The 18,173-nt window shown below is 31.5% G+C and overlaps 1 protein-coding gene and 1 long non-coding RNA gene across 2 annotated transcripts; one reads left to right on the forward strand and one right to left on the reverse strand.

Moving 5' to 3' along the window:
• The first annotated feature begins 4,044 nt into the window (after window positions 1–4,044).
• Window positions 4,045–5,944, forward strand: LOC133034859 (uncharacterized). Its single transcript, XR_009686202.1, has 3 exons — window positions 4,045–4,345; window positions 5,022–5,133; window positions 5,770–5,944. It is a non-coding gene; the product is annotated as an uncharacterized LOC133034859 (long non-coding RNA).
• Window positions 5,945–14,318: 8,374 nt separating this feature from the next.
• Window positions 14,319–17,600, reverse strand: LOC115718861 (CBS domain-containing protein CBSX6). Its single transcript, XM_030647670.2, has 2 exons — window positions 16,507–17,600; window positions 14,319–15,521 (listed from the first exon to the last, which is right to left on the reverse strand). The coding sequence occupies exons 1-2, from the start codon at window positions 16,848–16,850 to the stop codon at window positions 14,591–14,593; spliced, it is 1,275 nt and encodes a 424-aa protein (XP_030503530.2). The 5' UTR covers window positions 16,851–17,600; the 3' UTR covers window positions 14,319–14,590.
• Between the last annotated feature and the right edge of the window lie 573 nt (window positions 17,601–18,173).

The following is an 18,173-nucleotide window of genomic DNA, read 5'->3' on the forward strand; positions in this document are numbered from 1 at the left end:
GAGACAACGCTGGATTCCAATCTTGATCGAATAAAAGGTTGCTAGAATGTTTAACATTTTAGATGAGCTGACAACTCTATTCAATGGATGGTAGCTTTGACTCTCGCCTAAACGGGACACTGATATCAGTTTGTTGAAAACCTTAGAAATTATTTAGGATTGTATGTTTTAGTATTTTCACTTGTCATTCCTACTTGCTATATGTTTAATAATTTCTGAATTGTGTATGAATTTATATTGAACCATGTTATTTTCTGTTATTAAATTGTAGTTTAATTTCGAATCTTTATTGTTTGTCTAACTTGGTTTGTTTTTCTAATGAGATAAATCCCTAATGGATTTTCACCATTAGACATACATAATAGTGTTAGATCTCAAAAGATAAATATTGTATATCCAACATCTAGCTGTTCATCAATTGATGACACCTTAGACTAGTATTTTTACGATATGAAACAAGAAGATTGTATAAATAAGATTACTTTGACTTTTGCTAATCGAAGCATCGTTGGATTCTTATTTAAACAACAAAATTATCCTAATTTCTCTTAGCTTATTCATTTTGAATTAGCTCAATAACATATCATTAGATGAATGGTCTATATATCATTTTATGTCATTCTATTTTTTCTCTTAAGAAATTAAATGATGCAGATGATTATAATCCCGAAATTCTATTCCACAATGATATAAGTACTCAATCTTAGAAATCTCCTACTTGTATAGGAAAATCTGACTTAGAGTTTATATTAGTAGTGGTGGTCCAAGAAAGAATTACTCATGTATATTTGGTATAAATTTAAGTCATTGACTTTAAGTTTTAGATTCCAAACAGAAATTTTCTTATATTTCTAATTCCAGGATACAATACAGTTACACTTTCACAAGTGTTTAATAACCATTTTCAATCAATGGATTAAAACTGTATGGAATATGAGTTTAGTATTCTGTGACCAGGATCCACTTGCACTATTCTAAGAACTTTTTAATGTAACTAAACATAAGTCATCAAAAAGACACGACCACATTTTTTTTAATCTATGGCATTTGTATCTTGTTCATAGTGGTTTTGACAAGATCAATCTCTACAAAGAGTTAATATGCCTATATCCACTGAAAGTTTTTTATCTCATTCGTAGATGGATGTACATTCAGGGGTGGATATGAGTTTTTCGTTGTATTCTTAAAACGATAACTCTAGATTATACCTTATGCAAAGCAATTTAAAATGTTTGAAAAATTTCTGAATTTCTAGCATTGGTGATAAACCATTAAGGTAAGTGGTTAAAGATCTTGCGAACTGATAGGGTGGAGAAATAGTTAGTAGATATGCAGTTCAAAGATCATTAAATTGATTTTTGAATTATATCCAAACTTAGCTCCCCAGAAATTTTGATTTGCATATTGATGATTAGTTACTAGTCGTTGCCTAAGTCTTTCTATGGTAATACAATTTCAGAATGAGGTAATGGTTGTATACTTAATGTAAATCATTACTAGATTCATGGATGACCTAATCAAAATCTTAAGAAAAGCTAGAGCTGTTAACCATGGTTTGTTAGCTATTCTAAGTTATTAGGGGTGGACCATCCCATAGTCAATAGATAAGAAAGTGTTTGTTTAAACAAACACAACTTTTCTAAGAAAAATGACTAAGTCTGAAAATAAAGTAGCAAATAAAGGAGATATTTTTTTTCTTGATTCCATAAGTGTTCTATCATCTTATTCGATACAAGATGATCCCACTGCCTCTGTTGTCTTAACACAACCGAAGAGGTCAATACCATTTAGTTTTCTTAGACATAATTCACGGTACCTTATCGTAGTGGGAGAGTTTCAAGGAACTTTACTTCTTATGACTTGGAAGACACTAGTGATTAAAATCCGTTGTGAGTTTAAACAAGTAATGGATTGTCAAGATAAGAAACTAAGAAGAAAAGTCAAGAGAACTATGGTTTAGTCCATTAACATGGAGTAACCTAAAGTTTTCTATTACAATGACATAAAAGGAAATTTTCGTTAATAAGTCTATTCAATGGACTTAACAAAACTTCCTGTTCCTAGTATTATAGGTTTGAGTTTATCTAAACCAATGGCTTGTGGTATACCTGGTAATTACTTACTCTAGTGCAAGCAGCTTACTTAAGTAAGATGCTGAAGCATTTTCTTTCTAATGGAAATCTATAGAAGCTTCTCGACTTCTAGGCATAGATTTTATTTATCTAAGGAAAAGTCTCAACTATTCCAGAAAAGATAAAGCCATGAAAGAATTTCTTAAATCAACAGTGAGAGGTCTCAGATATGCTTTAGTATGCCTTAGACCAGACACATGCTGTTGAGTGGGAGTAATGAGTAGGTATCAGATTAATCCAGGAGAAGAACATTGGAAGACAATCAAGTAAATCTTAAGATTAAGAAGAGGAACTATATGTTAGTCAATAAGGGTGTGTTTAAAATTCTTAGACTACACCACATCAGATTTCGAGACTTGCCTTTGTGCTAGAAAGTCTGCTGATAAGATGGTGATTACTCTGGGGGTGGAGTAGTGATTTTGGAGAAGTGTAAAAACCTATCTGAAGTCTCTAGGTCTACCAGAAAGGGACTGAATGTTAAAGTTGCAGGAAAGGTACTTATTCAGTCTAAGGAAAGTTCTATACAATTGTGGCACCGTTCCAACTTGTCTTAACTACTAGTGTTAATTTCCTGATTAACCAAAAGTAGTTGCCAAAGGTATAGAATCCAGTATCCCAAGAGAGTAGACATATAGAGAGGAATTTCACATTATCAATGATTTTGTGCTTAAGGAAGAGTAATGGTGGAGAAAAGGTTGTGTTGAATTCAACCTGTCAGATCCTATTACGAGAAGTATACTACTACTACACTTGATTTGTATATCAAGGTGTTGAGATTATTTGAAATGCACGTTTTTTTTATATTAGTGCAAGTGGGAGTTTGTTGGGTTTTATGCCCTAAATAAAACTCATTTCAATATAATCAGATTTACTTATTAATATAGATCAGAAATAACATTTAATGTTGCATGGTTCACATGATTTATTTCATGATTATTTACATAATGTATGAATTCTTTTTAAGTCTAGAACATATCAATTTGTTAATGATTATAGTGTTGTCAACACAGTGGAATATAATCTTAATTATATGTTCGAATGTTTATTCCCTGATATGTCAGTTCACTGGATTTAGACTGACATGATAATCAGTGATAGGTATTCTTACACCTTGGATAAGTGTTATGTCCTTTCCAGGGCATTGGCAAAGTTTACCAGCATCGGATGTATGGAGTATACATTAGAAAGGACCGATATTGAACTTTGATTAGATATATTAAAATTTACCGTAATATCTATTCCATTCAATATCACTTGTTGATCCTAGATCAAATGATCTTAATCCTGATATGTTTAGGTTCGATCTCAAGAGTATTATACATGTTCTTTGATTTGTTAGTTAAGCCTACTTTTGGGTCAGGATGATACGTACATTTTGGGAACATGATAGTGTAATACCCGGTAAAAATATACATATATTTTAAATTTTATTTGTTATACAATTTGTGTGAGAATAAATATTCATTTATTTCTACTAATAGTGAATAGAGACTATTGCTTAGAATAGTATTGATAGATTTCTAAACATAGTTGAAATTATAGTAAGTGTCAAGGTAAAATTATGGTGTTTTTACGAATTAGGATAATTACTCAATTAAAGCCCAATATGAAAGTCTATTAGAGTTTTATAGATTATTTAGTGGGTTTAATTTATTGTATGAAGGGTATTAAATAACATTATAATGGAATTAATGTCACAAAAATTCGTAGGTTTTGATAAATTCGCAGGATTAAAAACTGTTTTACTAAAATGATCATATCTAGAGTTTTAGAGCTCCGATTGAGGTGATTCTAGTGGCGTTGGAAAGATAATTCAAAGATCTATAAATTTTGTAGAAATAGTTATATCAGAATTCGGAATTTTTCTAGGTGAAAACTGAGCCTAAAGTTACGAAATAAAGGGCGTACTTTTAAAATTTAAAAATTTAGATATTTGTTGATTTAATAATATTTTAGCATTTTATTATATATTATTATTTTTAGTTAACCTAAACCTATCAGAATACGATATCTCATAATCTTTTTATCAAACCCTAAACTATCATAGTTTTATTTTTCCTCTCCAAACCAATTAGTCAAAGCCTCATTCTTCTTCATGCTTGCTCCTCTCAAACCTTCCACAATTCTTCTTATTTTCTACCTTCATTCTTAAAGTTTTGAATTTATAATCAAGGCTTGCGGGCTTGAGACATCGAATAGAAATATGTGAAGAGGTATGAAATATTTTCTTGCTCAATAATGCTAAATGTGATCTAGGGTTCGGATCTATTATATTTTTTCGTTTTCAGAAAAACAAGTTTCAGTAAAGTGATGATATCTCTCTTGATATTGATCCGTTTTTAGAGATTTTTATATCGTTGGAAAGCTTATTCGATTTCCCATAAGTTTTATGAAGAAACGTTTTGTTAATTCGAAGTCATACTATGTCAAAAAGTTAGTTTTATTCAATATCATGTGATTCGTTTCTTGAGTCTTGTTCTTGCAAAACTGTTTTGGTAAAATTGTAATATCTCTTTGAATATAATTCCAATTTCAAAGATTTTGGTATCATTGGAAAGGGAATTTAATTTCCTAAAACTTTGATGAAGATGTTATCTTCTAGTTCTGAACCATTCAATGTCAAAAGTTTGTATTTTTGCTAAGTTGTGTAATTCGTTACTCCATATTCTTTCTCAGAAATAGTTTTAGTAAAACAATCATAACTCCCTCAGTTTTAATTCATTTTTGATAATCTTTATATCATTGGAAAGATAATGAAATTTTCTATAATTTTTATGAAGACAACTTTCACTGAATTAGTATATTTGTTGGTCAAAAATAGTGATCTTTCTGCTGTACTGTAAGAGTACGAATTTTAATGTTAGGGCCTTGAACCATGTGTTGTTATAGGTAGTAGTGACGAGATAACAAGTCTTAAGCAGTGGGATTTGAGGATCTTGTCCTCAACAAGAAAATTTATTGAGGTGCTTGGAGTAGCAAGAAGGTGTTCTTAACAACTGAGGTAAGAAGAGTGGACATCTGTGCACAGGGTGTATGTTAAAACATACAACTGTATTATGGGTTTGTATTTACATGTTTTATTCTATGGTAGATTGTTGTTTTATGCTAATGTTATTAGTGTGTGATAGTGATAAGGCTTTTGACTATTTGTATGAGAATAGCACTTATAGGATATGTTTTCTGCTGCTGGTGTGAGCATAGCACTGCAGGATATATTTTTGGCTGCTTGTATGGGTTTTACTTGCAGGTTATCCTTTCATGGGTGAGTACAACGTGTGATAAGGGATTGCCCTATTGGATGCCGAGTGTGAGAACAGCACAAGGCAGGGCAAGTTACACTTCATGTCTGATTAACATGAGTGGGAGTAGATTATCGTATGTGAGTACAATGTGCGATAAGATACTATGTGTTATATGTGTGAGTATAACATGCTTTATAATTACACTGTGATATGATGTTGTATTGTATGTGAGAATAATGTGTGATGTGACATGTTGCTATATGTATGCAAATATGGTATGAATTGATTTGATGTTGTGATATTGTTATACTTATGACTATGTTATCAAGTTGGGGGGGTTATGTCCTACATAGCTCTTCTTACTGGGCGTTAGCTCACGGGTACTCTGTGTGCAGGTAAAGGCAAAACTATACAGTGAGGGTGGCGAGCTCGAGGCATGGATTACATGTTAGGGGATTGTCACGATGTTTTGGTTTAAAAATATTTCATTTAAGATTATGATTCAAATAGTTTTTGTAAGGCTTTATATTTTAAAGTTATGAATAAATAAATGTTTTGTTTTAAAAATAATGAGATCTCATGCTTAGTTATTTTTTATTAAAGAAGTCTTTTATTGTCTTTATCTTAAATGGTTTTAAACGGACTAGCTAGTGTGACGTCTCGGGAAATCGGGGCGTTACAGATAGTATAATTGAGTGGGAGCGCTAACATAAATATGGAATCTATAACTTCTATAGGAATTTAGAAGTGAAACGATGATATCCTTCGAGCTTGGCTAAACAGAGATAAATGGTGGAGATCTCATTTCACTTCGCTGAAATATCATTTATACGGAGCTAAGTGTTTTAAGGATAAAATACATTGAAGGTGTAACGGTAACTTATTGCCTTTTCAATGTAGATCATCTATTAGAGGGTCATTGATCATATTAGGATTATAACAATGGATAACTAATGACGTATCTATATCGTGGAACATATAGAGTGTTCTATATACTGAGAGTGCAATTCTAAGTTCTATGCGTGGATTCAACGAAGAATTAATAAGTCAGTGAGTTTAAGATATAAATTCTTGATCTGCTTATTGGAAGCTCGGATATATAGACCCATGGTCCCCATACTAGTTGAGACCATACTGCTTGTAAGACTCAGTTAATTGATTTTAATTAATCAATTATAATTCTAAAGTTAGACTATGTCTACTTTGTGAATTTTCACTAAGCAAGGGCGAAATTGTAAAGAAAAGAGAATTCTAGGTTTATTTATTAATTAAGAGACTTTATATGTCTAATTAATAAATATATTAAATGACAATATTATTTAATAATTAATTTTTAGTTATTAAATAATTAGAAATTGGCATTTAAATGGTTAAATTGGAAAATTGGCGTTTTTGAGAAAATGAGATGCAGAAATGATAAAACAGCAAAATTGCATAAGTGAGGCCCATTATCCAAAGCCCAGGCCGGCCACTATTGTAGGCTTTTATCATTTATTTTTTCATTATTTTAATGCCAAATAATTCTAACTTAAACCTAGGTGGTTACCTATAAATAGGTAGTGATGGCTTCAGGAAAAGATGATACAGATCATTCCTTCAGAGAAAAATTTCTAGCCGCCACCTTCTCTCTTCTTTGCTTCTCTAAATTTCGAAATCCTTGAGTGAATGAGTGAGTGCCCACACACATCAAGTGGTATCTCAATCATAGTGTGTAAGATTGTGGAAAATCAACCAACAAGAAGGAGATTCAGCATCAAAGGAAGGAGAGAAAGAGATCCAGGTTCAGATATTGATAATGCTCTGCTACAGAAAGGAATCAAGGGCTAGATATCTGTACGGAAGGAGTCATTATATTCTGCTGCACCCAATGTAAGGTTTCTTAAACCCTTATGTGTTTATTTTATTGTTTTAGAATTCATATTAGGATGTTAATGAAACATACATGGTAGTAAATCTAGATCCTGGTAAAATAATATCCAACAGTCCCTACATGAGACCTTCCCAAAATAGCTTCTCCCAAAAAATTTAGATCTGAAATCAACAGGAACATGGATCGCCTCCAAAAAATCTTAGCTCTCCTCCATAATCAATGTATTCTCCAAAAAACACCACCAAAGATGTAGAAGTTTTTGTCGAACACCATGAACGCTGGCGGAAAGCTTTTTGTCGATCGCCATTAACGCTGGTAAGAAACTTTGATTCGATATTCCGTTATGGCAGCGCGACCAACGATCAGAGATCTCCATGAAAAGCCAATGAAAGAAGATCAACAACTGAGAGGAGATGTTCATGAAAATTTACCAAAAAAATTGGGTTTTTCTTTATTTCTTTTTCTTAATTTAGAAAAATAACAAATCTGATATTATTAATTGTGTTTGCTTTAATTGTTTTCTAATCTATTATTATTAACATTATTGAGTTGATTCACATATATTAGTTGTTTTTGTTAATATATCGTTATTATTTTCGGTGTTTTTTAAAAATCTGGAATGAAAACCAGTAAATTGATTTTTTTAGGTAGTATAATGAGAATATTGAGTTTGTGTTAAAATTTCAAAATAAAATTATGTTGTTTTAGCATTATTTGTATGTTTTCTTTTTGTTGTTGTCCATGATCGTGAAATAACAAATGTATAAATAACACAACAACAATAATAAAATAATGACGAATATAACTTTATTATTTAGAACAATAAAAAATGAAATAAAGAAATAATTATTTTCAACAGTATGATCAACTTTTCCTAAATTTTCAACGAAAAATTAAAAATAACTCGGAAGAATTTGACAAATAAACAAACAAAGTACCAATATTTTAAATGATTTTTTTCGTAATCAGGTTGTAATTTAGTGTTTCTGAAGTATATCAAAGCAAATTCATACTAAAAATTAGTTGATCTGAATAAATAGGTGCAAATAATTTAAATTTGAAAAAAATAGTGATTCATTTAAGGTCATTTAGTGATTACTATCATGTAATAGTTGTTTATACGTTGTTCTCATGTATTAAACTAGTTGCTTAACAATATAGAAAAATTAATACACTAGTTTCAGGCATGAAACCTTTGTAAATTTTAGTATAGAGCAATGATCATTGAAATGACAACAAGCATTATGTTGATTACGAATTAAGTGGAGAATTAATATCAAGAGATTGCACTTTTGCTAAACTAGTGCATATAATGATGGAGAAACTAAAATGAAACCATAAAACAACTCAAATACAACTGAAATACCAACTGAAGGAAGGCTGCCAACCACACCAAATCAAGGATGACAAAAGTCTGTTGTTTTACATAAAGTTATTAACCAATGAAACTGATTTCACACAGTATCAATTGTGTGTGAACACATTCAACAACACAGAAACACAATCTTTTTTGGAAACTACCCAAATAATGGTGTGCAAAAATGTGATAATGACAGAAAGTGAAAATCACTCAGTACACTCAGATGTGCAACAACCTGAAAGCAACACAACAACAACAACTAAATAACTTTTATCTGCTCCAAGGAGGGAATCAGTTTCAAAAAATATTATTTTAACATGAACATATTTTATTTATCATACTTCAAAATCCTAGTTGCTTCTTAGGCAACCACTCTAAATTAAGGATGACAAAAGTCTGTTATTTTATATAATTTTTTTTTGGAAGCTACCCAAACAATGGAGTGCAACAATGTGATAATGACAAATAGTGATAATCACTCAGTATACTCACATGTGCAGCAACCTCACAACAACACAACAACAACAATTAAAAAACTTTTATCTGCTTTAAGAGGGGGATTTGTTTTAAAAGATGTTATTTTGGTTGATACTGTGACTTTTACAGAAGAAACAACCATAAAGCAACAAGAAAATAACCAACAGTAAATCCCCGAAGATGTTGAATATTGAAAAATCTATAATTATTTGTTCATTAATTGATATTGTTTTGGTTGAAAACAATAAAAACAATTCTACACAATATCTACAAATAATCATTAAGTTGTTTTCATGTTATATATTGGAAGTTTCTTTTGTGTTGTTTTTGTAACATCTTATTTCAACTTGAAAATCAAATCAAGTTGTTTTTATGTTATTGTAAAGTTTGTTATAAATTATTATACACTACACTGGTTGTTAAATAATTAAAGAAATAGATTTTTTACATGTTAAAACAAAAATTTATCTTATCTCTTACATTAAGATATGAAAAATAATAAGAGAACACACATTATGTTGATTTTGAATCAAGTGGGGGCATATATAGAAATAGATTGTAAATATGAAAAAAAAAATTGCTTATATTTAGAAATAACATTATTTGTTGTTTTACAGTTGTTTTAAAATTGTAAACACGTTGTTTAATTTTGTTATTTTTTAAACATGTTGATTTCACGTTGTTTGTACTTTAAATTACAATAATTAAAATTTGTAGATTCCTTAAATTGTATATACAATTATTTTTATATTTTTATATCGTAGCTATATATTATTAATAGCTAAAAAAAACTACTAGCAATTATTGTCTTTTTTCTCAAAAAAAAAAAAAAAGACAAACATAATTATATAAATACTTAATGTATAAATTAAAAGTATAACAATAGTTATTTTTCACTGTACTAAAATATGTAAACAACTTAAATAAAATTATAATGTTCAATATCACGTGCAAGATATATGTAAAATTAACAACAAAGCAATGTTTCTTAAAAAAAAATGTTGCTCTTCAATGCATAACAAAATCCATGCACAATAGCTTGAAACTTCTTGGAAGATTGGAACATTTTCGTGTACACTTTTAATGTATGTAACTCACTTCATTTTATCAAAGGAATAGAAATAGATGACAAGTCTATTATGATCAACATTTAAGTACATCATCACTGGAAATCAAGTTTCTTGCATTCAACTACAGTAGCAAAAACAACAAGATAAAAAATGAATGTATTTACAAAATAACATATAAACATCTTATAAACAACGCTATATCAACATAATCATTGAACGCATTTACAAAATAAAATATAAACAACTTATAAACAACGTGAACACAACACTATATCAAAAAAAATCATTAAATATCTATAAATAAAAATGGACTAATTCAGAAAACTAAAATGAACAAAAAATAAAAGAAAAGCAATATGCATGAAAAGTTCAGCTTAAAGAAGAAGAAAAAATATAATTGAATATGTTCTCTTTCTTTATGTTAGTGAAAACTTAGTTCTTTCGGACATTTCACCAAACACATGGCATGGGTATTTTTACACACGCACACACACAACTATACAGCATTTTCTTGTACACTCTCAATGTGTTCAACTTACTTCATTCTACCAAAGGAATAGAATTGTCACAAAGCCTATCCTAATCAACTTGGAAGTACTTCAACACTAGGAACTAAGGTTTTTCCTTTCTACTGTAGTAGCAAAACAATACGTATAAACAACTTATAAACAACGCATAAATAACACTGTATCAAATTTATTGATAAATTGACTAATTCATAAAATCAAAAATAACATAAATAACATCAGAGGAACAATATAAAAATCCTTGTTTGAAGAGGAATAAAAATTACAATAGCACAATTAAAGATACACTCTTTTTTTATGCTAGTGATTAAGAATAACTATGTTAGGCATTTCGTCAAACACATGGAATGTATGCCCTTATATACACATTAACAAAATATTCAGGTTAAAGAAGAAGAAGAAATTTACAAAATTTGAGGACAAATGAGTAGAATCAATAATAAACAATCACACTACAACAATATTTTTATTAAACTTTCAAATCTAAACTTTTGTTAATGTAATTTGAAAAGAAAAAAAAAAAGAGCAAGAACAAGAGAAGAACAACTTACAAATCGAAGCTTCAAAAAATATTAATAGCAGCAAAAATAAGTTTGAAAAAGAGGGAGATGGCTTGATCAAGAGGAAAATAAATCTAAAGTGTCTCTCTTTCTCCCTAGACCACAACATAGAAGGTTGAGTAGATGCTTTACAAGACATCGAGGGCTGGGACAAGAGAGCTGGGAACGAGAGAGGTTGGATGTGAGATGAAAATGGTAGAGATGGTTGCCTTTGAAGTGGATCTGTGCGAATAGGAAGAAGAAGGAGAAATAGTATAAAATGTATAATTATAAATATCAAACTTTGTAAATAGTATTAAAAAAAAATTAAAAAGTAAAAAAGTAAAAAAAAAAAGATAGGGGAAGTATAAATGTTTAATATTGAAAAAAAAAAAAAAAAAAAAAAAAAAAAAAAACCACTTAGTATAAATTTCCCTTCATTATATATAATTTTGATATATTTAATAATTTAATTTGATATATTCTAGCAAGCACACCACTGTGAAGGTAGGATTTGGCAAACATTGATTTTGTCCCATTAGGGAAAAAGGTTGTCTTGTATTTGCTCACCGCCAACATACCGTCCACACCTTAACCAACTGCACCAGTGTGTTGTCTCTTAGTGGAAAGGACATATCCGCAGCTATCTACAGCAGAAGCTTGGGAGAAGGACAAGGTTATAGAGTGCCTGGAAATTATGTGAATGCAATAGCACAGTGTTGTAATCACAGGTGACAACAATATTTTCTTATATATAATTAAGGGCATTCATGTTGGACCCCTCTTTCTTCTTAACTTCCCCAATTATATTGTTACCGAGTTTAATTAGACTTCTCTTCAAATAGTTTCTTATAGAAAATTTTAGCCATTAATGTTGGACCACTCTCTTCTTAGTTCTTAACTTCTCCAATTATATTGGTTATCAAGTTTAATTAGACTTACTAATGGCTTGTGCTTGGATTTTGAAGTCAATTTATAAACATTTAAAAATAATCAAAGCCTGTGTGCATGTAATGTTACAAATAAATGGTATTTCTTACTTTTGCTGGAACTTTTATGGACATGTGAGTTACGCTAGAGCATGTGTTTTTTAGTAAAGTTATTTTCCTGTATTTTTGTACTTTCTTTTTTATTTCCACAGCTATATGGTTCCTGAGATTGACAAGAGATCTACATTATTTTTTGGCATGTCTGAGGCTGCTGAAGAAAATGCAGAGGAGCAATCTTCTATGTTTGTATTACGGTAATAGATACATACTTTCTGTTTTTTTTACTGTTAGTTGTAGGAAAGGTATGGTATTATCTGTCCTTTTATATTAAATAATTATAATAGTATAGTATAAAAAAATTAAATTGCTGGAAAAGATAAATTTTAACATGAAAATATTTTTATACCAAGGGTGCATGAATAATTGTATCAGCAATGATTCATACAGAAGGCATGCTTCTACATCTATTAGATGATACTCACAACATTTACAATTTTATCATGGCTTGAGATAAAGAAATTTAGTTTAAGAGATTTGAATACATTTTCAGTATTAATCCAAGAATATATTGTATTAGTTAAAAAAAGTCCTTCATTCTTTTATATGTGCATGAAATGTTTCTTATGGTTATAAACTAAGATAATCCCCTTTGTATTGTCCTCAGATTCCTACTTAGAAAATATGATAAAACTTGCACTACTATGGAATTGTTATCTATACGTTTGTTTAGGACTTTCACTTCTATGTGGCTCGATAGGAAGACAAAAAAGAGTTCATAGCAACAGTTCTTCAAGGTTTCTTTGAATGCAAGGAGATTGGTTGTAACTAGAGAAGGCTCATGCGAGCAAGTGAGATGAGGTTCAAGACTACTTCAAAGACATTTTTATTACTTTTGCATGCTACACAATGACGTGAGAATTTTATTTATAAATTAGCTAAACTCTTCGAAATTTAAGAATTCAAATTGAGGTGTAACAAAGAATAGAAGCATCACAACAATTATATTTTATGTTTATAATTTATATTAAACATGTTTCTTACTGACATGTTTATTAATTAAATTATATATCACATCATCTATTATAATAATTAACAGTTAATAATACATTATTCAAAAAAAAAATTCAAACATACAATTGCAATTAACTTTAACCTAGTATATATATGTATATATATATGAGCATTATTATTAGGTACTAGTGGTGCCTAGCACCTTTTAGATGTATTGTTTTGCAATTGGCTAGTGATACTCCTTAAAAGTGATTGTATTAAACTATATAGGATCCTATACTTAATTAGACCAATAGCGATATTGACACGTAGAAGGGTGTTCAGCACCATTAGTGTTTTTTAGCATATTATTTTTCATCTGTCTGAGTTATATAACAATTTGGTCAATTTTAGTTCAAGGACCAAATTTTAGTCCATTCAAAGAGCTACTATGCAATGGTATACAGACTTTCTTGTACGAGAAATATTCTTCCATAATTTAACTTTCTTTTGCAAAAAAAAAAAAAAAGATAGAGAGAGAAACCCTTTGGTTATTAAAATCCAAAGACATTATAATTTGGAAGAAGACAAAGTATAAGTGGGTGTAGTTGCAGTGACAAATTGCTGAAGATGGAAAAGTATTATGACCAAGGAATGAGGCATCTAATTTCTTGAAAATGTTCTACCTATCATGATAGAATGAATATTGGTTTGATGCTGTGAACTTTCTGAGTTGGAGGATTCAAATATACCAAATTACCACCCACTACTACTGCAGTGCAAGCCATGTGTACTTGACTTTCAAACTAAGATCTGGACAATATATATGTATATATACGTTCTGGGATTTTTTCTTTGTTTTGAATGAGCACAACTTAGCTCAAATCTTATAGACTCCACCACTTAATAGTTAATAACAATAAATATACTGGGATATAAAAAAGCAATATGTATATATATAATTATATTATGTAATGGTATTGCTGTCTAAAGCTTAAGCTTCAAGCTCCATTGGACATTGGTCTTACTACAATACTAAAATTCAGTTGGGATGTTTACCAAACCAGAAGAAAAATCTCACCATCATTTCCCCTCTTCCAACATGAGCTCTTAAATAATCAGTATCATAAGAAACACATCCATTATTTATAACATCATCATTCATTACAATTATCATACAGATTGTGAAGATCTTATAAATACCACGCCAGACAAGCCCAAAATCAATTCATACAGCCACAACCAGTAGAAGTTGCAGGGGGGCTAGAAGTACAAAAGAAAGTTCAATTCAAAGTACTGAGTTCTCAAACAAAAATGTTTGGTTGGAAAAGTTTAACAGACTTCGGCACTTTTACTAGGCTAACAAATCAAATAATACCAATCAAACAAACAAATCAAGTTTGAATTTCATTAACAATTCCCCCCTCACAATGTCGACTTGCCGCAGCAAAAGCAGCAGGTTGTTTTGTCACAGCTGCCATGATGTCTGCATAACCCACCACGCCTACCAAAACGTCCTCACTTTCATCCTCAATCACCCACACATGGGTTGCTCTGTGGGACAGCATTTGAGCCATGACGGCAGCTAATGAGCTGGTGACCTTGCAAGTTAAGGGTGCACTTCTTCCCCTGTACATGCTCCTACTAATGCCAAAACTGGAGTTTCCAGGATTAAACCCCATACTTCTGCTACTAAACTTCCTGGCCCTTGTCGATCCACCTCCATTAGTTTGGCCATTGTTGCCAACATTTGGGTTCAAACAGAAATCTTGTGACCTTGATGATACATTATCCTCAACTCCCATAACAAACTGCCCAGCTGAAAAGTTGGCTAAAGCCCAAGCAGCAGCTAAATGATCGCATTTCCATAGTTTAGAGGCAGAGATCTCACCAATGATCTTACATTGATCGCCATACATACGTTCCACAACAGCAATTGCGCAGGGGTCTCTTGGAATATTCTCGGTGGTTTCTATGGCTGGAGAGGAGGCTTCAATTGAGTGGTAGTTTGGGTTGATGATTCCAAGGGACGAGATGGACGAGAGAGGAAGTGGTGCTAAGGCCCCAAGACAACCGATGACAAAACGAATAACATCTTCTCTAGACAGACAGCAGAATTTGTCACGGGATGTCGTTGTAGAAGATGAGGGCCAATTTGGATTGTGATAAAGGTTGTTATTACTGCCACCAGTGGTGTCAACGTTCTTGAGCCACTTACCATTATAAAGAATCGAGAATCGTTTGCTCATGCCTTTCCACACCACACTCTTTCGAACCAGAAGACGCTTCACTCCTTGCTTCATCATCTCAAGTGCATCAATCAATCTTGTACAAGACAGAAAAAAAACATTAGAATGAGATCAGTCATTGGTGAAAATCCATCTCTTGATCCTGTTCCAATGTGGATCTTACAAAGATGAAAAGCCTACAGTGAATCATACGATGATCCACTATATCTATTATATACAGAAATAGAAGAAATTCAAATGAATATACAACTGCAATATGTATACGAAAAGGAAGCGAAGTTTAACATCTTTAGCCCCACTCCAAATTGACCACATTCCAAATAAGCAAATAAAGCATGAGTAAGGCATAAAATGCTTAATTTTAAACACTATACCTTAGCCATAAATTATCTTACAGTATGTATGTTAGCTTAACATCCAACATTAAATTTGGCCATCATTGAGAACATAAAAATATCTGACCTCCAAATTTGGAGGAAACCCCAAACCCGAGATAAAATTAAGGTGTCCTTTAAACAAGGAAATTGCCATCATTAGTGGCTTACACTGAATAGTGCCTGGGAAGATATTGAGGTAAAAAAAATACACAAAATAGAAGAGACCCTCATTTATCAAGATATCATTTCACGTATGAGTATGAAAACTGAGGACTGGTGATAGTACTACGGTAAATCAATTGTATTTTACAATGTAGAAAACAAAATCAAAGTAAAAACCATGTCTTATGTCTTGGCTCAAAACTTGAAATCACCATAAATATCAATGAAACATATCATTGCCCCCAACCCCTGCTTGAAGGTTAGGCTGTAATATCAACTCGAGCAAGAACTGAATCCAAATACAAACCAAACAAACAAAGAACATAAAAGAGAGCAAAAGCTTTTATTCATTTTAGAGAAACAGAGCAGAATGAACATAATCTAAGTTTTCCTCATACAAACAAGAAAACACTCAATTATAGGCATCCAAAGCAATTAAGCAAGTATAACAAGCCATAGAAAATTGAAACTTGAATAGTAAAATGTTAATGAATCAACAGAATGAAGAAAGAGTCAACCAACCTTGTGGCGGGATCAACTTGTCTCAAGCAAGAATTACTAGGCACAACAACTTCAGAAACAGGTGTCTTCATAGCTTTCTCTTGATCCTCCAAACACTCATTTCTAGCCAAGAAAGCAACAACATCAAGAGAATTTAGAATACCCACAAACCTCTGCTGCCTCATTTCATTATTCTCGATCACACCCACCACTGATCTTTTCTTCCAGACAGCTATTCCGGCCTCCGTCGACTCTCCGATCGCCTGTATCGCCGCCTCCACCGTCTCCGTCTCACAAAACTCGACCATCTCCGGCTTCCCCACCGTCAGATCGCCCACCACATGGTATAGGAACACCGACGCCATCGTTTTCCCAGTAATTCTCGATTCAAAAGTAAAGAAAACGGGATATGTGTTTTCTCACCTTTCCAGACCCAATAAACAATCCCAAGAGAAAATAAAGGAATTTTTTGGGGGAATGGGTTGGTTTGTTTTGATTTTAATTTCTCAAGAAAAAACAAAAACACGCAGAAAAGGAATAAAATATTTAAGATCAAATCAAAATAACGGTAATCGAGAACTATAAGAGAGTGTGGAGGAAGATGAGGAGGAGGTGAAGTCCTGTAATTGGTAGCCTGTAAAGAGTCAAAACAGTGAAGGGAGTGAGAGTATTCTCCATGGATGAACCACGAGAAGAAGCTTACTGCCCATCAAAGACTAACTTTGGCTCCAAAACAAAAAGATATTTCTGAAAAGTTGGTCTGACTAAAAACTATGAAGTCTTTCCTTCAAAAAAAACTATGAAGTCTTCACCTCTGTGATGCCTTTTAGCATCTTCATTTGTATATCTATATGTGTATTTATCTATAATTAAATAAATTAATAATTGTCTGTATATGAGGATGTGAATAATGAGATGAATATGAGGAATCCAGTTGCCATGTGAGGACAGAAATAAAATATAAATGTGATAACTGATAAGTCCTAAATTGTGGCATATGCAATGAGATTTATATACTAATCATAGTTTTTGGTTTTTTTTGTGGTGTGATAATATTTTCTAAACATGGCTTTTGAATTGTTTTCCTTTCTTTTTCTGTAAAAAATTTTGATTTTTCTTCAAGGGGGAAAAGGTAGTTTTGGTTCTGGTAATATGTAATCGAAATTTGAATTGGTGGGGACAATTAATGATAAAATTGGAGATGTTCCACATTGGCATTGCAATTATTGATTGGGCATTAAAATTCGTAAAATATATGGAGTAATTCTCCTAAAATATATGGGAGAACATAGATACAATATTTTGTTATAAAAAAATAAAAACCAGGCATATAAATTATGTAAGAATAATTTTTTTGTTTATTTGTTTCGAAGTTATCATCAAAATATAGTATATATATTTTCCAAACCGATCAAAATATTTTATTAGGTGTTCTTCGATATCTTCCACTAGTTTCGGAGCTACGAAACTTCTGGGAAGCGAAGTCCTTTCACGGGAAAGGTTCAGTCGATGGTTACCGGCGCCAGTGTTCCTCATTCTGCCTCGTTTCTTCTGCGATTTTTTGCCTCGTTTCTTCTGCGATTTTTTCTGGGCGATTCACAGGTTCGGGTTACCTTTTTTCTGGATATTTTAATTTATTTTCTGCGGTTTTCTGGGTGGTGCAGCCTATTCTTTGTGTTGGGTTCTTT

Source organism: Cannabis sativa, chromosome 2 (assembly GCF_029168945.1).
Source record: "Cannabis sativa cultivar Pink pepper isolate KNU-18-1 chromosome 2, ASM2916894v1, whole genome shotgun sequence".
NCBI classification, from domain to species: domain Eukaryota; kingdom Viridiplantae; phylum Streptophyta; class Magnoliopsida; order Rosales; family Cannabaceae; genus Cannabis; species Cannabis sativa.